This window comes from Anarhichas minor, unplaced genomic scaffold (assembly GCF_050575085.1).
Source record: "Anarhichas minor isolate MPS153535 unplaced genomic scaffold, ASM5057508v1 ptg000033l, whole genome shotgun sequence".
Taxonomy (NCBI): Eukaryota; Metazoa; Chordata; class Actinopteri; order Perciformes; family Anarhichadidae; genus Anarhichas; species Anarhichas minor.
Window position 1 is genome coordinate 13,644,760 of NW_027466479.1, and position 20,155 is coordinate 13,664,914.

The 20,155-nt window shown below is 42.6% G+C and overlaps 2 protein-coding genes across 4 annotated transcripts; both read right to left on the minus strand.

The window, feature by feature from the left end:
* Positions 1 to 236: 236 nt before the first annotated feature.
* Positions 237 to 9,051, minus strand: LOC142965305 (uncharacterized). 2 transcript variants are annotated; one of them, XM_076106178.1, is made up of 13 exons: positions 8,715 to 9,051; positions 8,363 to 8,431; positions 6,405 to 6,429; positions 3,689 to 3,775; positions 3,466 to 3,605; positions 3,240 to 3,359; positions 3,104 to 3,149; positions 1,908 to 2,856; positions 1,655 to 1,751; positions 1,455 to 1,520; positions 1,239 to 1,340; positions 831 to 1,089; positions 237 to 665 (listed from the first exon to the last, which is right to left on the minus strand). In XM_076106178.1, the coding sequence occupies exons 1-13, from the start codon at positions 8,766 to 8,768 to the stop codon at positions 418 to 420; spliced, it is 2,262 nt and encodes a 753-aa protein (XP_075962293.1). In that variant the 5' UTR covers positions 8,769 to 9,051; the 3' UTR covers positions 237 to 417. The 2 variants fall into 2 exon arrangements, with proteins under 2 accessions (XP_075962293.1, XP_075962294.1); XM_076106179.1 differs by lacking the exon at positions 6,405 to 6,429 and having other exon boundaries at positions 8,715 to 8,784.
* Positions 9,052 to 9,838: 787 nt separating this feature from the next.
* On the minus strand, positions 9,839 to 18,009 carry LOC142965307 (regulation of nuclear pre-mRNA domain-containing protein 1A-like). Of its 2 annotated transcripts, XM_076106200.1 has the most exons (7): positions 17,622 to 18,009; positions 14,794 to 14,923; positions 13,878 to 13,984; positions 13,250 to 13,344; positions 12,875 to 13,001; positions 12,062 to 12,237; positions 9,839 to 10,309 (listed from the first exon to the last, which is right to left on the minus strand). In XM_076106200.1, the coding sequence occupies exons 1-7, from the start codon at positions 17,770 to 17,772 to the stop codon at positions 10,211 to 10,213; spliced, it is 885 nt and encodes a 294-aa protein (XP_075962315.1). In that variant the 5' UTR covers positions 17,773 to 18,009; the 3' UTR covers positions 9,839 to 10,210. The 2 variants fall into 2 exon arrangements, with proteins under 2 accessions (XP_075962315.1, XP_075962314.1); XM_076106199.1 differs by lacking the exon at positions 9,839 to 10,309 and having other exon boundaries at positions 11,471 to 12,237.
* Positions 18,010 to 20,155: the final 2,146 nt, after the last annotated feature.

The following is a 20,155-nucleotide window of genomic DNA, read 5'->3' on the forward strand; positions in this document are numbered from 1 at the left end:
ATAATAACTAGAACAGCTTTGACTGAATTATCAAAATAATTAAAAGTTTTCATTAAACTCCTACATTGGACCAGAAATTCACAAACGTCTGCAGGACATTAAAACACCAGCTGGGTTCAGTTAAAGAAAGTTGAATTTAATCAAATTTGCTGCAGTCATAGACTAATATTACAATAACAATATTCTAACTTGTTGCTGGTGTAAGAGTAATATAAAGAATTTAAAGACATGACAGCCGCAGTAGATAAATGTTTTAATGTTCACACTTAACTTAAAAACATTTTCAAGAACCAACGTTATAAATGTCTAAAGCAAAGAACACTTAAAAAAACTGCAAGGAAGAGGGAAATTAGATTTTCAAACCAAAGCACCTCATCAAATCTATAGATATCTATGTCTACATAACTTCTATGGAAATTATTTCCTTGCCACAAGTTCCAGGAGGGTGGAGGTGATTTTGTCCAGGTTCTTGGAGTACCGAAGGCCCATGTCCATCCCGTGTCCTCGTTCCATGCGGAGCGGAGGTGGAGAGGATTGGGAGTCCCTAAACTCCTCGGGAGCATGTGGGTAGTCTAGCGGGTGCATGGGTTCCTCAAATCTATCAGGATACCGTGCTGGCTCATCTGGATGGCTAGCATGTTGCGTCCTGGGCCACCCAAAAACCTCTGAAAGAAAAACAATAGGAAAATAACTTGGATGAAAGTAAGTGTAAAAATGCAGACCTATTTTGACAGAGGGAACCAGAAAACATAGTTTATTGATAATAAGTTATTACACAACATGAAGTTCTTCCTTCCTATGCTTCAAATGACTTATATATAAATGTATACCTTCATAGCGTCTTCTGTTGGACTGTCCGGGCTCCCCGCGTACAGGGTGGTGGTATTCATTTAGCTGCTTTTCCGGTGTAGGCTCATGCTGTCGCCAGCCTCTTCCTCTGTGATCTTCTTTAAAGTACATGTCTTCTGGTCGTCTAAGGTCCGAGTCTTCTCTGTGGGTTGTGTCGTACTGATGTTTTGGAGACAGCTCAGGGTCCGGGCTAAAGCTGTTGTAGTTTTTGGAGATGGCTACTCGACCGTGGCTATTTTGCTGGAGCAACAAAAACATGTTTCTTTAAAGCTTTTAATCCAGTTTACTCTTGCTAGTTTCTCAACAATACCAGCCCTAGCTTTAATTCATGTGTAGTGCTTTGCAGGCAGAGAATTAAACGACACATTTAGTTAGAAAGAGACGCATACCACAGCTTTCTCAGATTTTTTGGTCTTGAATTCTTTCAGAAGGTCGCAAAGTTTGTTCTTCAGGAAGTCCGCCTCATCTGTATTTTCGATTTCAATGTTTTTCTGGTGACAAGTGAAAAAGACAGTTAAGATGCCCCCCGTTAATGAATGGCTGCACAACAAACACATGATTTGTGATGTCATTGCTACGTTGCAGATACAAATATAAAATCTTACCAGCATATCGAAGACATCCCCTGACTCAGAGCCGTCTCTTTGGGAGCTTTCAGTATGACGCAGGCTCTAAAAAAATACAACAGGTTTGACATCATTACAGCAGTTAAACTACATAAATTAGTACATTTTCTAGATTAGTGAGCATTGTAACATTTGGGCAGGTTACTAGTTTATCAAAACAAATAGCCTAATGTGACTACCTGCGATTCCATGTATCGGTCAGGATGTTGTGTTCCATGGACGGGTCTAGGACGACCGCCAAACTTTGGATTTGGAGGTCCATACTCATCGCTGAACCTGCAAACATAAATCAAAACATGTCCAGAAAAATAATGTAAGACACAAAGCATTCAGTCAAACAATATAAAACATTTAAAAAAAAAAAGGTATCAGCCAGCCGGGTTCATGGAGAGCAATCTTTACAGAAAAACTACGAGGTACATTATCACTCACATCTCCTTCGTTGTTTCCGCCTCCTCTGCAGTGGCATCAGAGAAGCGACTCTTTCTTTTTCTTTTACCGTGTCCCTCATCGTTAGCGGTCCCTTTCAGGAAACGCCTGAATGGCTCCGGGATGTCAGACATGGCCCTGGTAGCTTCCACTTGCCTCTGGGAGGTAAGGGTTCCTGTTCTGCTCTGCCCAGGTTTGGCAACCGCCTCCTCTTGATATGGTTCTCTCATTTCGTGACGATAATCTCTGACGAAATGAAACAAGCGGCCTTCAGGCGTCTGGTCACTCTCCATAGTTGTGGGAAAGCTCCTTCTCTTGGCCTCGGGTTCACTCGACCCCTGCCTGCCTGCTCCATTCATACTTTCACGTCTGCCAGACTCCCGGTCCAGAGAACACCGCCGCTCATCATCTTCGGGGTGCACCGGCTGCGAGGGCGAGTACTCAGAACGAGCTCGCCCACGCCTCCTCACTTCCTCAGTGTAGAACTCCTTCAGTGGATCTCTTTCTGGGAAGGGCTTTCTGTACGGGGGAGACTTGTCTGGGTAATACTCTACATGCTGGGCCTGGCCATGGGGCATCTCCTGCCTTGACTCGTACCTGCGATCACCACCTGGCTCTGGTGCGGCTCTTCTTTGTGGATCTTCAACGTATTCCTCTTTATACTCCGTACGATAATCTGGGTCCCTATACTCTCGTCTGTACATATGACTTTCCCTGTGATCTGCCCTCTGCAGCTCCTCTTCCAGAGTGTCCTCCTGTGGGTACATCGGTCTGTCTCTGTCCAACATGTAGGTGTCTTCTGGACGGAATGGAGTTGTATCTGGGGGACACCTCCCTGGGTGAGAGTGCTCATCCCGATAGTCCATGAGGCCTGGCAGGAGTGACGGCACATTTCGTTGGGTCAAACTCTGTAAAATGTTCCGATCCCTATTTTGCTTCTGCCTTGGGGGAACTAGGGAAGAAGAGTAAACATACAGTTAAAGTAAAAATATCAGGTACAGTATTGCTGGTATGAGCTGTTGTTTTATTATGTGACTTTGATGTATTACATCAGATTCTCTGAAAAGGATTAAAAGCATATTACAACAAAAATAACTCCCAAGTCACACAGTTTAGCACTGAATGAAATTCTGTAAAACACCCTGCTCAGTACATTTATCGTGTTAAATTATTACACAGAATTCACAGTAAGAATGTACCTCTTGAGGTGTTCAATCTGCCCTCTATCCCCTTTTTCGCCATTAGCTGAAACACAAAAAACACGTTACCCTCAAAAAAGTACATATAACATAATAATATTCAACATGTCTGGTTGCCGAGATCTGTGTGTCCCACCACTGGAGTTCCTCGTCCGTCCTGTCTCTCTATTATCTCTGCCCTGGCTCGTACGATCTTTCCTCCGTGGGTTATTATGGATTGTGAATTCCAGGTCACCAAGTCTGGCCGTTTCAGTTCCTACAAAAACACAAAAGGTAAAGCATTCCTCAATATGTTTCGCCTTTTTTAATGAAAAAGTAAAAGCAAACACTGGCATGTTTGGAAAATATTCACAATGCTTTACCACATATTTCTGCCGGTGTTTACGTCCAATCACATGATGGACCATTTCCAGTAGGTTTGCCTTCTGGTGACAGAGCTTACATGTGTATTTGGGGCTTGCCTGTTGGTCATCACAAGGCAGTTCCTCCAAATAGTTCAAACCTAAGAAATAAAAGCAGAAAAAGGTAAATAGGATTTAAATGAACAAATAAAATATTGGACTTAAATGTTATCAAGTTATTCACCAATGATGGGCTCATCAAGCTTCATGTAATCCAGATATTGTACTATGTCCTCAATTTCCGGTATGCGGGGACGTCGGACAGCAAACCCTGAGAAACCCAAACACGTGTAGTTAGCAAAAGAAAACGTGACAACAAAGAGTGTTTCTTTTAAAGATAATACAATATATGCACAGTGCATGGTCTACTTTAAGGTAACTGTGAGGAACTTTTGACTGATAATGAAACCGTCTCTATTTAACAGTGGTGCTTCAATATGACCTTCATAATTAACCGAGACCATCAGCGAGAAGATTGGCTTTTATCCGTTTAGTTATTTGCAATGCTCGTCATCCGTGTGAAATCGTGACAATTTTGCCGGAGAGTCCTTGATCTCGGCCTCCAGCAGCGACCAGGCCGCTGTGGACAGACCCAGATCCTTCTTCGCTGCCGCCTTCGACCTGCAGTCGGAACGCCGGCGGGAGGAGGAGAGCTCAGCGCACTGCAGCAGCGCCTCCTCCTCCTCCGACCAGGAGCAGAGACACCACACTACTAGAGAACCAGGCCGTACAGCTGGGCCCACTGGGGTGAGGGGCGAACCAGGACTGAGCGGTGGCAGATTCTGCTGCAGTAATTTGGCAGGTTTTAGAAAGGGAATCTGGTGCACTGCAACTTCTGTCCACAGGGGCCGCCAAATTCAACCCAAAACGAAAGTTCCTTGTAGCAGCTTTAAGTGTAAAAAGCGTTTTAGGTGTTGTTTATCTGACGTCACATCATTTGTGAGATGAACTTACTTTATCAGTTGGCTCACAGAACTGTACAAACACCAGTGGACTGCTTCCATCATCTTTCATGTAATTGAGTTGTTTAAGATGTAGCAACACCGTCACTGTATTTCAGTTCTAACCGTCTTTCGTGTTCACCTTGTTCCAGACCACCGCAGCCTTGAGGAGACGGAGGCCGAGTCAAATGGGATTTGTTGAGAACAGAGTATCGAGTTTGCAGAATACAACAGGCCAAGAGGAGTAAAAGAGGAACTAAGCAAATGCAGTTTCACTGCAGCTGCAGCCACAAAGTGTTGAATTCTCCACTCCGCATACTGACGTCAGAAATCTGAATGCTGCAACAGAGTAACCATACATGGAGTTTTTTGTATGATCTCCAACGCTTCACCTTTGAACACTTCGGTCTTCTGCTCTACTTACATCAGCAGAGAGGTCGTCTCTCATGACTCTTTGGTGTTGCTGTGCGAATGTCTTCAGGTTCATGTTGACCAAGATGTTGTTTTTTTTTTGTTTGTTTTTTTAAAAGGTATAGAAACGCTTACTTTGCAGGAAAAGAAAAATGCCTGAGGAGGCATTACTTCCTTGACCTACTGTGACATCTTAAAGACAAAAGCTGATAGATGCTGATGTTACCGACATAACCAACATTAAAAAGGAAAAATTATTTTTCCTACCTCCAAAAATAGTGGCAGGAAAATGTGTATTTAGCTCAAGCATGAGCATGCCACAGCTCTTTGCTCGGTCTAAACAAACAGAAGTCCGCCTTTGTGTATTTGAGCATAAACCACATTCTCACACAGCTGAGAGTGGAACATGCCTCCACAGGCGGCACACTAGCAAACGTGCACAGGAGTCGTATTGGAAACCTTTTTGTGGCCGTGTCTCTTATACATGCAACGAGCATGAACGTACTTTTTCTTTTCCATTTTGAAACCACCTCCAATCGAAAGTTGGATTCAACAATCAGCTTGTTAGGTGTGTAGGCTTCACTGCAGGCCTCTGCGACCTACAGTTAACCTGTAACACCCTTCTGTGCGTTGAACCACGGAGGTAGCATGCAAGCTCCATTTCTGTTGACTCAAAGGACACCAGCAGAGGGCACACTCTCAGCTACGGGGGTCTTCATATATTTTCTCAAGAGGCCCACTTAAGAAAGTGAGGAGCATTCTCAGAGCCAACCAGTTGTGCCCACTGACTCCAAACCAGACCACACCGCAGAAGAAGCCTCTCCCTAGCTCAGCTCAAAGCGGCCAAAGCTCGGCTCTCCTGCAATCCGAGTCCCTGACGCCTCTACATCTGTGGCTGCACAACCTAACTGTGCTGAACAACGGCCGAACATACACATGGCATGTACATGGACAATCTAACACTTGTGGAACACCTTATTCCAAAACCATCGGCATTAATCTGGCGCTCCATAACATTTTTTTCCCCCCAATTCAGCCACGAGAGCATAAGTGAGGTCGGCCGCTGATGTGCTTGGCAATGCGGCCTGGCTCGTAGTCTGCGTTCCCTTTCATCCTGGAGGTGTTCACTGGGGTACGATCAGGGCTTTGTGCAGGTTAGTCAAGATTCCCCTTAACAGGAATTAAGCCAAAGCATGAAAACAGCCGAGTGCAAAAAGCACACATCAAGTCGTGTAGACATTCTTTTGGCTGCACAGCATACAAATTCAAAAACCAGACTTTCAAGTTTCTATATCTGACAGTAAAGCGCTTGGACACATTCTCACAGTAGGATACAGTCCAACCAAGGACATGTCCTTTGATTTGTTTTGAGTTCATAGTCATTCTTAGAGGATCACAGCCGTTGATGGATCTAGACCAAAATAGTCTCCATTACAACGAGGCAACGATCAGAGCGACCTCGGTTACCTTTGTGCCGTAATAGAACAGCAAATATACTCAAAGCCAGATTGGAAAAAAATGACAATGCTGAAGATGAAGTCTACTTACCCGAAGCAACAAGGACATCCTCTTTCTGCCGGGGACGAAAGGAGAGCAACAAAATTAAGTCAATCAGTGCTGGGTAAACAGGACACTGGTTCACCACTGCTACAAACAGAGAAAGGGTTATATCATTGGATGAATATATTCTCGAACAATTAAAACCACGGCTCACTTGAGGCGCAGTAAAGGTAGGCCTACGTATCCTCGTGAAGATGGATATCTATATGCGGAGAAGCAGTATCCAGTTTTCGTCAACACGACCAAAACACATGCTTGACCAATGTTCAAGTAACTTTTGCTTACGAGCGTAAGTGATTGCGTATTTGGCAGTGAGCTCTGCCAAAACGGAGCTGACCACACGCCAGTACTGTGTCTGAACTAAAGGGTGACAAGGGAACTTTCACTCCCATCCCACTCCCGCGGGAAAAAAAAAAAACGCAGTCCCGTCTCAATCCCATGACAGAGTAAAGAAATCCCAGCGTTATTGCTGTATTGTTATTATGATGATTCCGTTCCCGGCGGCGCAGATGACTTTTTTCACGTCCCAGGCATGAGATGAATCGTGAAATTAACTGACGTCCCGCAGAACTCTTGAAAAGAATGTCAGCTTCTAGTCTGAATGCATCCAGTGGAGACAGTAGACACCGACAAAGGACTGAAGTTGCTGACAAGCTACTGTAGCTAGATAGTGTGTGGACAATTAGTTCGCATCTGTTGTCAAAATATTGTTCTGTATTTCCTATTTGTACTCCAGGCCTGACTCCATCAGTGAGCAGTGGGAAAGAATTGAGTCGGAGGTCAGCTATCGAAGCTTCCCAACACATTAATCTTCAGAGTCGCTTGTGATTGGCTCCACTCGCGCAACATAAAACCGTCTAACGCAGACACATTATGGCATTTCCACTTGTTTTGCCTGGGAGTGCTGCAGCTTTTGGTGAATTAAAAGCCATAGAAGAAGATTTACACAAAGTCCTCGGGCTGGTAAGTTTCTGGAGTGAGTTTTTCTATACAAAGCAGGCAAAGAAAATTGCCAGAACATGTTTGTATTACAGTGCAGTGAGACAGAGGATTAAGCACATCCTCCATGTGACACCACGGAAAAGGACATTTGCCAACAGGTCTCTCACAAGAAGACGAAGACCATTTGACCAGGCTCCACTGAAGATAGTTATCAAGCTCAAATCAATCCAGTGTTCAGGCTTCATGGTTTGCCATGTGCAAACCATCGAAACCATTCCAGTGGTGTGGCTTGAGAGATGGATCCATGGCTATGAGTTGTGTTTACTGTCCAACTCAGACCAAGAGAAATGCAGGTGGATTTATAGGTGATGACCTCCAAAAAACAGGAGACATTTTGTGATGCAAAGCATGTCTTTCAAAAACAGGAAACCTGCTGCTTTTGTAAAAAACAAAAAAGTTGTATCCATCACAATCGTCCACATGTGATGATTTGAGACAAAATAACAGAAATGCAGATCAAGTCGTATAAGTCAGTCTGACTGCTTTCTCATGTGCCAATAACTTACTGCAAGGTGCACTCTACAAAGACATCGCACTCCTCCAAAATGACCTGGACAAAGTCTTCATAATGGTCAAAGACAAGCATTGGTAAGCATTCACTTTCCCTGTGAAGTAAGTAAGGTCACGGGATAAACCAGCAGGCAATACACGACAAATACAACACTGTCTTGAAAAAAAGAAGTCCCCAGATGTTGCTGATGGCTTGGAAAGACAGTGTAATATCACTTTTGAATGCTCCTTGTTTCCTGCTGGGAGTTTTATCTTGGACCTGTGGAAGACCTGTGACTGAATAAAAAGAGGCCATGGAACAAACACAAGTCACAGAAAAGGTGCTTACTGCCCATTAACTTATTAGTTTATCACTGGGTGTTTAAGCTGCATTCAAATCAACAAGACTTTCACAGACAGCGCAGCTCTCTGCACCAGTAAACTGTGCTGTGTACCTTTCTATGTCCCGGTGTAGTCAGGTGTATCTTGTACAAGGTTTCACCCTTCATGAATTTATCACAGACCTGGATTCAAAGAAAGAAAACATAAATCAATCAGTATCACAGCTGCGTATGGTGGTATGATATACAGCCAGTTGTATCATACCATACATATAGCCCAACTAAAGCAGACATTAGTCCATCTTTATAGCTGTAAATGAGGCGAATACAATATTATAAATATATTAGTTTATACAAAGTCAATAGCAACACAAACTACAGCCACAACAGTAACCACTAAGGTGAATCTGCTGCATTAGCTACAGCTAACCTAGGTAGACCTGAGAGTAACGTAATGCTAGCTTACCGTGCATTGAACAAATGAGGATTCGTCTTCGTATGGTGTTTCGAAATTGTCCATTGTTGGATGTTTTACGGCTAGTGTTAACGTTGTCTTCGTTAGCTTAGCAAACGTTTATCATAACCAAGCTAACGCTAGCTAGTAGCTTAGCTAACGTGACGTTACTGGGAGCTAGCTAGCAATCCGCGCAGTTTAATCTTGCCAACACTTGCAAATTGGCGTTTATGTGGTTTGTACTGCATATATTATATGATCTTCAGCTGTTTCTGTATTCATCAAGCGACGAAATTGATAAAAAAAAAAATGCTGCTGCTGATGGCTACTTCCTGTGTTTGTGCACATCTCTAAGTCGGAAACATGAGCGACGTCGTTTTAGTTCCGTGACTGTTGATGGACGTCCGTTCACGCCCCCTGCTGGCCAGGACCAACACATGCGATCAAATTGAGTGGCTAGATACTGTACACTGCAGACAAGACTGCAAAGATTTGTACATTTTCTGTTTATTTGGTTCTAAGAAGAATTTGCTTTTAAATGTACAAAAACAACAGCTTAAGTCTGGCTTTGGAAACGAGGGGCACCTATCAAGCTGTGTGAGGCGTCTGCACAGCATTCAGTAGAGTTAAGGATAAATCTATGAAGCAGTGTGTGATACAGTAAACAAGACAACCGGCTCCTTCGGTCATTATGTCAGTACAGTGGAGGTCTGAGCAGCTTTAGACTACAGAGAGATAGCTCAGTAATTTGTCTGAATGACCATTTCACCACACGCCCCGTCGACAATGATACAAATCATTTACAGGTATAACTCCCATCATATTTACATGCAAATTTCAATATGTACATAGAACCATAACTTACAAACCCCTCGCAGAAAGAGGCTTTACGTAAATGATGATTACACATTTTGGTTTGCTTTCAGGGACATGGCTTACAGCTCAGCTTCAGAATATGGTTTCTTAAATTGTACATTCTCTTCAGAGGCCATTATCACACTGCATAAAAACAACGATATACAGCCAAGAGTTAGACAGATTAATTTACAGATATAGACTAGTACAATAAACTTGTGAAAACAATCCAAAACACCGAAAATATTATAAATGATCACACTAGGGGGGGGGGGGGGGGGGGGGGGTATTCTCTGGTGCATTATCTTAAGTCACTATGAATACAAAAATATCACACCAGCATCACCGATGCCACTTTAAAGGGACCAAACCAAGAGGGGCTTGTTGTCTGACGAGTACGAATCTTAATTTTCAATGTACTGATAACATACAGCACAAAGATATGAACTCACAGACAGAAAAAGAAGACACTCTGTTCATGAAAGCCATGTGGATAAATAATATGTTAAAGACAGAATGAGAACGACAGGTCACCACAGACACTTCCCAAAACCAAGAATATGGCAAAGTCACTGATCAAATGTCTAAGAGACAGGTTGAGATGTTGCAGAAGCAGGAGGGTCAGGTTATCCGGTCAGGAGGTGAAACTTGAGTCATTTGGAAGAGTTGTAGAGTCCTCCTGGAAGATTGTTCAGACGCGCACGCAGCTCCTTCCGGACCTGGGTCACCCTCGCCAGTTTGCGTTTGTATTCCTGAAAATGTGCACAGCAGAAAAAGGTTCATCAGCGCTCAAATATCTCATAGCTTGAATGAGTGACATTGTGATTTTTGAATTTTTCAAATTCCCAAAAGCCACAGCTTGTGGCAAGTGGACAGTTGCAAGGAATTGACATCATGTAATTATAAAATGTGAATAAAAAGATATGAAGACCGTTAAAAAAAAATAGAAGTAAGGTTATGTCATTGATATGATAACTTTGTATTGCATTGTGTAAAACAGAATGTGGTGGTAGTTAAAGGTCTAACGTAGTTTAATGACACAAAGTTTGGATTTCTGGCCAAATACATCAAACATGTTGTGTCGTCACTCACAGTTAAGTTGAATTTGAAAACACAAAAAGTTGTGCGAGCATGTTAAACACATTTTTTTTAGCCATTAAGCCTGCAACCCATTTAACTCTTTCTAAACACCTGCATTTATTATGAGATTTTAAAAAAGAAAAAAGAAAGATGTATTACTAATTTTGCCACAGCTTCATGACTAACTTGCTACCCGGTTTACTTTCACCTCCATCTATGAAACTTATGTAAGATCATCAAAATAGAGATTAACTTTCTTCCCCCCAATACACAAAGCAAAGAGGGTTCAAGTGTTTAGGTTTATTTGACTCTCTGTTCAAGACAACCAACAAATCTGCAGGGAAGCCATAGTGGCCGATTAGACTATAAGAGAATTCATGGCTGTGACGTAACAGAAGGTCAGCCAGCAAAGCCACCTATATATTGTGTTTTACTCCTTAAAGACACAGTAACATGTAGTGTCACTCAAAGGTGTCATATCTGCTGCATTGCATGTTTATTGTGTACGTTTACAGCTGATGCATGTAGGTGTGTTGTGCTTGAAAACACATTTCCTCACCAAATTTAGTGAGTCACACAAAAACAGGCAAAAATAATCCTGCCCTGTAACAAGATTCCTAAAAACCTTCTTTGTTTTGGTTTGACCTGTAATAACGTCGTAAGTTTTCCTCTATTTGAGCGATTGGATTTCTTATTGAATCGAGCTCAATTTAAGCTAGAGTGTGAAGTTAACATTTACTGTGTCAATACTAGAAAAACAACAAATACTGTTATTATAGACCATCTCCACCAGGAGCTGCACATGTAACCGCAAAATAAAAGCACTCACAAAATCAGTTTTATTTTTTATTTTCAGTTTTTTTGTTGTTTTTTTATTACAAAAGACTTGACCGAGTGAAGATACAAATATGAAATGCTTTATCCTCTTGGTATCCTGTGGATAAAAGGCTGGACAGTTATTGTCACCACAAAAAAAGAATATTGCTAAGAGAGAAAAAAAAGAAAATATGTCGTTGAGTTTCTCCAAGATCAAGTGTTTTGGTTGATACTTACCTTAAGAGAAGGAAGTATACATTGAGTAAAGATTGAACCGGGTTAAATGACAGAGGCTAAAAGAAGAAGTACCTCCTTGTGAGAGGGGAAAATATTACAGTGACTCCAAGTGTATCTCTCCTGTTTGTAAGGCCTGACAATCACATTAGAATCTACAGTCTGAAACCTAGAGTCTGACTCAGCAACATGACAGGCACTCTGCAGAAGTATGCAACATGCTGAAATACATGAAAACAAACGGTTATTCAAAAGAAGCCTGAGCACACAGCTACGCAAGACAGATGAACACCAGAAACAATAATGATGTGGCACAAAGGTGAGGTGGACAACAGACACACAGTAATCCAAAGAAAGAAAAGTGATTTACGCACTTCTAGTTTCTGCTCGTTCTGGGTCAGCCCGTCCTTCTGGCTTTGCAGGAAGACCGTAAGTGTGCGTGTGAGTTGCCTCCGATCATCGATCTCTGCCGCCAGGCGACCGCTGTAGTCCGCTAGCACCATGCAGGCCTCCTCCACCAGCCGGGAGAGACGCTCCCCCGACTCCTTATCTGAAGCACAGAGAGCACAAAGAGAGCATAACCAGCCTAGAGGGTTCAGCTGGAGGCCATTCAGTCATCCGTCAATACTGGTACAACGTTAAGAGCTACTGTGCACCCACTGGCAAATCAAACATGGTTTCCTGTGCTAGATGGTAGCCATTTTTTTCTTTGTCCATTTTTATCTTTGTCCGTGTCCTGCTCAAGGGCACTTCGGTTTGTTTGTAACGTTTGTTTTTTTGGAGTGAAGGCTAGGCCGCTACGCCCGGTATGCTCTTTAATGAACAGTGTGTCAAAGTGGTTCAATGATGTAGACGTGTTGTCTCAGCCTCCAGAAGATACGGGTTTCCATACAGATCATTGCAACACTTTTAAAAAGGTCCGGTGAACCATTTTGGAATATTTAGAAAAATCATCTATTGTTGAGGGATAGTTGGGCAATGAGAACAAATGAGGTATGAGAAAGGCAAAAAGGGGGGGGGGGGGGGAGTCAAATGTCGACCAAATTATTGCTCCGCTATATCATATCGTTAAAACTCTCTGGGAGGGACACTTAGGCAGGGCAGGTATTTGTTGACCACTGGTCCGTGTTAATGAGCGGTGGAACATACGTGTGTGTGTGTGTGTACAATAGTGTCCTGCCTCCTACCTGTGATCCTGTGAAGCAGCGACGTGTCTTGCACCTCAGCAGGAAGGGATGAGATGCGCTGACGCAGCACTGAGTCGCCAGAGGCGGCATTTTCCAGCTCCTGAAGAGCTCGGATTAACTCCGCTGTCTGAGGTAGCGGGAGGATGAGAAGCAGGGGAGCAAAGGAAGGAGAGATGTTAAGGAAGTATGGTAGATTTAGGAGTGAACATGAGTATGCGTCAAGTATGAGCAATATTAGAGGCAACAGAGAAAGGAAGTACTGCGATACAAATACATCCAGAGGCAGCTGCATCATTAAAAAGGGCCTCTAAAGGTTCGCAGTGCATTTCATTAACACCCTGTATTGATGGCGACGCCGTTTTTTTAGGGAATCACCTGTGGGGGCTCAGCTGGGGAACTCTGGGAAGCAAAGTCCTCATCGTCTGGTCGGATCTCCTCATACGCCCTCTTCTTCGCCTTCTTTTCTCCATCTAGGGTTTAGAATAAAAGACAAACAGAGCTTTCCATGAGCGTCAGCTGCCAGCCAAACAGCCAGGTACTTTATTATATTCACTTTTGATTCTAATAAGATCGTTTTTTATTAATAATAAAACACTAAGCATGTACTTCTTACGACCACCAGCATCCACTTAAAACAATGAGAGTATGATGGAGGAGAACCGTGCCATATGTATCAGTGGCACGTGCACGCTCAGCTAAACTGTTGTGTTCCTGCCGAGGAGGGGGGGGGGGGCACAGGCCGATGTCATATGAGGAAAACGTAGGCTACGGCTCAGCCTCACATTTGCCTGAAAGTTCACCGAAGTTTTGACGCGATGCGAAGATGCAAACCAACCTGCTTTCACGTCATCGTAACATGAACTCACCCGGCACAAAAAAACTAATTTGCGTTCTGTTAACGCAGTAAAGCAGCATTACTTGGATTAATAACTGAAATCCCTTCAGCACTTCAGTAACGCGCCCAACGCTGGTATTAAGTAGCGTTAGCGTTGGGTGAACTTACAAAGGACTTGTGAGAGCTGATCCAGCAGGTTGCTCTCGTACACAGCTCTCTCCTGCCAGATAGACAAAACCCGACCCAGCTGCTTCTTATAGCCCTCCTCGCCATCTCTGGACAGGAAAACACAAGACAGGACATACAGCTGACATTTGGGCTGGACAATACAGGAAGAAAAAAAGATAAATTCTTCTTAATTTACAGTGTGTTTAGGTTATTCCCATCCGGTGGTCCCAGAGATAATAATCACATATTAAGCTGCAACTCTCGAGTGTTTACAAAATCCCTCTTGCATAAATCTGACTACAAGTTCTTGTGGTGTTAATTTTGAAGTCAAAGTTGTGCATCAATATATTAAAATCAGTCACTACTTAATCAGGCTTGGGGAGTAACAGAATACATGGAACGGCATTACGTGATTAGGAAACAAAGTTTGATCAGATTACCGATACATTTAGCAAAACAGGGATTATAAACAGGATTACAATTTCAAAACATCTTAAAATACAGAACATTGTACAAGTACCATGCGCACACATTACAACACTTCACAACACTAGTCTCACAGAATGGACTCCAACTTAGTGAAAAACAATGCTTTCATTGGGTGGAAATGTTGCCGTTATTTTGTATGTAAAGCAGAAAAGGAAAACATCATCAGAGTACAGCGCAAGCTATCACAAAGTGATGTTGTATATTATATTCTGCTTATCAAAATGTTGGCGATATTTCTGCATTTTTCTTTTCTCTCGTCTTAATTTGCATGTTTGGTATTGAGGTAAGTAATCAAGTGATTTCCCTTTACCATTGTGATACTTGGATTAGGTTACTGACTACAACACGTACTATGACCCTGTACTTAAACAGACAAACAATAGAAAAACACACATTACACAGTCCTAAATGACGTAGAAAATCTGACCTGTACACATGTTTGAACGCATCGACGATGACCGGTGCAAAGTCCTGTGTGAACTCCGGTCCTTTCTTCTTGCTGTTCTGAATGACGTCATTGGCCAAGTAAACGAAGGTCAGCTTGCGTGACACCTGAGCTGCATACATTCAAATGAACACACACACACACACACACACACACACACATTAAAGTGAGGCCTTTGGTAATGATTTACACCACTGAACGTTAAGCCCAGCGGTAGGTCAATTACCCTGCTAAAGATTATACTACAGATTATCGATTTCATTCTTCATGAAATGATTACAAGAAGAAAAATACCAAATTGTAAATCCAACGCCATGTTTTTCCCACCAAGCCAGACTATTGTGTATTTAAGTTACTCTTCCATGTATCAAACCCAGCACATCACACTCACAGCGATCAGTCACAGCTAAGAACTAAATTTGTCCGGCAACAACCGTTAACTCACACAGGTTTTGAAAGAATTCAATTCCACATGTAATTTGTCTTTTCTTCACTCTAACCACGCGGCTTGTTGCGTTTGTGTTTTATCCACCAACATGTTCCTCATGGCACAGTCACGTTATCATGGTGCATATATCTCTTTGTTGTTTTTGGAACGGTGACAAGTCAACACTGAGCCGAGAGTAAAGCTCAAGAGGAATGTGCCGTCACTGTCCCCGTTGCTGTTAACACGGCACACTCCTTCAGGTCCTCAGACACGCTCCGAAAATACAACAAGCTCCTGAGATATCATTAGGCTGGTGAACAGCACCCTAAAGGAAAAGTGGGCCAGTAATAGCTACCACTACAGTAATACCACACAGCCAGACAGTATGCTTCTTCAAACTAATTTTAAAGAATATTCACAAAAAATCTACTATGTACTTTTACTGTAACTGCATCAACTAAATACATTTGTGAACCCGCTAACTTCAACCGTAATGATCCGATGTGGATGAGTCTGATTACAGTAATCGCTTTGAATGGCACCTTGATGCAAAATAATAATAATAATAATAATAATAACGTGTTTTAAATCCATAGGACACCATAACATTACAGTTACACAGCAATGTTCAACACATTCAGGATCATTGTTTTCTGCAGTGAAAGAAGTGTTTTCAAGTCTGTGATGTTTGATAAACTATTATAGTGACAATAAGCCAAAAATAAAATTATATGTTGAATTGACACAGGAGTTTATTATTCAGTGACTCTCAAAGAAATAACAAAAATAAAGCGTGTTGCTGCCTTAAAAGGTAGGGTTGGTCATCGTAAAAAACATTTTTGATATTTCTGTTGAATATCTCTTCACATCCCAACAGCAATCAATGAATAAAAATTATTTTATTTTCATTTACGCTAACTGCTGGCTAAGCCTTTGAGTATCACACTGACTGAACTTCAGTGTATCTTGTATCCTTTACAGCGTCGGTGGAACACTTGAAGCCTTCGGGGGATCCAAAGTTGAACTTTAGTCAAATGTGTGCGTCAGTGCTTGAGAGTAGAACGAGTGAGAAAGAAATTAGGAAACAAAATTATTGAGAAACCGCCTTTTGGTCTCGCTTAAGTTTTCTTACATCCCAGCAGCGACAAACAGCAGCAGCTAGAATACGTTACTAAGTAGAGGGAGCATCATTGGCCACATGAATTTGAGGTTGATGTCATTGATTGACTGACCTATTTCTGGTGTTCAGTGTTTAACTCACAGATGAATGATATCAATGTAGGGTGAACATGGACCTAATAATGCAACAACTGATGTTTTTGGGCCACTTGGGAGCATCAGAAACAAGTTGTGATCTTGAGCATTGACGTATAACCACGTCTAAGTTGATATGGCAAAATGTTCACACATCCAGCGGTTACAGGGCAACGTTATCTTTCATTTGGAGTCTAGCAAATATAAGCACTCTCTTTTAGTCCTGAGAGAAATCTACCTCATCTGTTAACTGCTCCATCGTGTTCACCAGCGAGCCCCCAGCTGTGTCTGTCTGCTGTGAGGTGTACAGTGGGACTTTTAGAGACTTTTCATTTATAACAGCTGACTGCTGCGTCCAACAACAGTGCTATTATAGCAAAACAATGAGCCGAAACTCGCTAGAAAGATTCATAGAGTTGAGGGGAGCTGATTCTCAGCAGGTGCATCACTACAAGCAATCACCTTTCAAATTCGTGAAGTTGTTCACAAACTGTCTTATTTTCTTGCATAAAATAAATCAATTATAACCTTTAAGCTGCATGAATTGATTTGTTGTACACTTGGTGGCTGTAGAACAAGTTGTAAACACAACATTGACATATTATCACCTTTCAAAAGATACTTACACATCCCACAGATGTGGAGCAGCATTAACGTGGAGTCTTGGTACTGAACACCTGGATGCTCTGATTTGGTCTCCCAACTCTTTGCCTCTTTGAGCTCTTCAGCTGCTAAATGCTCCACCATGTTCACCAGCTAATCACTAACATTATCAGTCTGCCACGTGGTGCCGCAATAACAGAATTAAGGGCTTTTAATATCTGAATTAAAGGTCACCTGTGACCGCGAGGCATCTTATGGAGGCCTTGTGTCAGGGCTAAACTATGTGTGCTGTCATCTTGTTTACCAGTGCTAACGTGGCTAGCGTTAGCAGTAACTGAGCTAACACCGACACCATGCCCAACAGCTTTAAAGTGAGCTATGATAACATTAGCTGGACATGAACAATAACGCTTTAGCCTCACAGCTATCCAGCTCCTGCAGCCAGAGGCTACACTCAACTTAACTTATTAGTGTGGTTCTTTATTGTGGGGGAACTAGCTAAACTGTTAGCTTTTGTCGACCTTACCTTTCTTCAGTTCGTTGATCCAAACACCGACAATGGTCCTCGAGTGTTTTCTGTGATGAATGAGCCACAACGACAACGTCTGCACACTTTGCTGCGAGTTGCTGAGCTCGGACAGTTTCTTTTCTAGAGCCGCCTCAGAGAAAGCTGACATCTTGACGAGTAGATTAGATCTACGACACTGGGAGAGGTTTTACGGCTTTACTGTTTCTCCCAGATGTGTTATCTACAGCCAGTTAGCCAGTCACTAACGTTACATGCATTTTAGCCCCATCCAAATTAAATGTAAAACGCTGCCTTCCCTATGCAAAGACTGGTTTGTTAATGCTAACTAGTTAGAGTTGAGGTGGAGCTGCCTTTCGGGTTTAGCTAGAGACAAACCACAGCACTTGAACGCAGCCTGCAGGAGCTGCTTCCGCACGCTGCGTTCAAGTCCGATGGAATTTACAGATGTAATGATGATAATCCAACTGGCAGCTATTTATAATATGAATGAGCGTTGTTAAAAGGTCGTGGTTTACTACTGGTTTGCAGCACACAGACCACTGGTTACTGGGTGTACACGTGTGGTTCCCACTCATATCTGACAACGAAATTATTTGTTGAATTTGACTGCGTTGAGATTTTGCAGAGGCTTAAATCTATCCTACAGTTAACTTTCCCCACCCTTCATAATGTGAAGTTTGATTTAAAATCTTACATTTAAACATCAGACGTTCACAAAACATGTTTTGCACCACAGCTCTGGACATGTGCATTGTTACAGTAGCTGCTGCTATCTTAAGCATACAGTACATACTTATATAATATGTACATATATGTATTTATATGTTACCTAACCGTATGATGTCAACTGATGACCGCAAAAAAAACGGTCATCCAAAACAAACTGAAAAAATACACTCAAGCACAAACCTAAAGTAGGCCATCAACGCTTTAATGAATTTAAAGTTATTCAGACACAGCTTGAACATAATGCCTTCACATTGACACGATGGTGTAAAAGAAATAGAAAATGTAGATATTAGTATCATTTGTAATTTAACATATATAGTTAATTTAGTGACAACTATAAACCAGAACCTCAGTGTGATCTGAAACCTTTAGATTTTCTCTGTTGTTGCTCTGAACCTATACAATATTAATCTCACACAACAAAAACATCGGCTATCATCATCATCAATATCCTTAACTTTGACAGATACACTTTTGCTTAAAACCTAAATGGTCAAACACATCCAAGAAAATATGTCACAATCTAGGCTCGTTTCAGTTTGGATGTACACATTCGTATCCGATTTTAAAAGTGGATGAAAGAAAATGCTAAATCAACATAAGTTTAACACAAAACAAAACAAAACAATACTTTGTCATATGAATAACGTTGAGAATGAAAGGGGCCAAAGCACACAGATCTCAGAGGCTATGAAGGTTGTATCACTACAGGAGAAACATCCGTCCATTAGGAGGTTCCCATGTCTGACAGAGACCATTTCTTTTAGAGGAACATAAAAATATGCCACGGCACAAGGCAGTGCCTTCAGTGTGGCAACATAAGCAGAATTAAACGTGGGCTCTCCAGACATCAATGGGATTTGCTCAATTTTGAGCTTCCAGAAATCATCAAATCATGACCAATGGTGAACTCCCGTGTACGTTGGCCATCGTCTCTGTTCAATCTCATGAAACGGTGCGGCAGGCTGCGGTGCAACGCCGCCCCAGTGAGCGAAGGGACCTCCTAAGCAAGGATGACTGTTGACCCAAGCAGCACCTGACTGAGCAGCATATTCACCAGAATATCCGTGCTGTCCCGCACCGCCGGCCAGAAGACCTGCATGGCCTTGTGCCATGGACGGATTTTGTTGGAGCTGTTGGTAGTAATAATGTTGCGCCATAACATCAGAGTTCATCTCGTGTCCTTCTCCTGACGCTCTTGTGCCGACTTTCCCCTGTGAAGCTGAATTGTACCACTGGTCGGTGCAGCTCGTCTCTCCTCCGTAGTGAGAGTAATAAGAGGACAAGTCCTGAGCGTAGGAGACAGCAGGTGGCCGCCACTCCGTTTGTGTCTGTGGGCCTTCGTTGTAAAACCTCTCACTTGATCTTTCTTGATAACCATGTTGTCCGGCACAGCTATTTTCCCCATAAACCTTTTGGTGTTTCATTGCAGTCGAGTCTTCTGACTGGTTGAAGTGTGTATTGTCATTGAAATAAGCATCCGCCTCTTGATTCAGAGTGACCGTGACGTTTCTTTCTGGTTCCACGTATTGACCGGCATCTGCATCTCCACCATAGAGGCCGTGCTGATGTTGTGAGGTGTGTTCGGCGTGGTCAGTTTCAAACGATCCCGCGTCATAGTCCAACTCACAGCCCTCTGACGGGGACTCTGGCAAGGGAGTGAGATCTAAGTCGGAGTAAGCAGGAGACACGGGGAGGCGGTCCATGCTGAAAGAGGTCCTCTCCAGCAGCATTGCACCTCTGGTGAGAGGCAGGCTTACATTGAACACAGGATTAGTCCCTTTCCTCTTTTTCCTCTTAGC

What these genes read in the sequence shown, in the direction of transcription:
- LOC142965307 (XM_076106199.1), bottom strand. Translation starts at nt 17,772, where the DNA reads ATGTCAGCTTTCTCTGAGGCGGCTCTAGAAAAGAAACTGTCCGAGCTC. An exon ending in GCGTTCAAACATGTGTACAG is followed by an intron (nt 13,985 to 14,793) that starts GTCAGATTTTCT and finishes TTTCCTGTCCAG; the next exon opens with AGATGGCGAGGAGGGCTATA. An exon ending in TCAGCTCTCACAAGTCCTTT is followed by an intron (nt 13,345 to 13,877) that starts GTAAGTTCACCC and finishes TCTAAACCCTAG; the next exon opens with ATGGAGAAAAGAAGGCGAAG.
- LOC142965305 (XM_076106178.1), bottom strand. Translation starts at nt 8,768, where the DNA reads ATGGACAATTTCGAAACACCATACGAAGACGAATCCTCATTTGTTCAA. An exon ending in GGATGTCCTTGTTGCTTCGG is followed by an intron (nt 3,776 to 6,404) that starts GTAAGTAGACTT and finishes TGGGTTTCTCAG; the next exon opens with GGTTTGCTGTCCGACGTCCC. An exon ending in ACGGACGAGGAACTCCAGTG is followed by an intron (nt 3,150 to 3,239) that starts GTGGGACACACA and finishes TTTGTGTTTCAG; the next exon opens with CTAATGGCGAAAAAGGGGAT.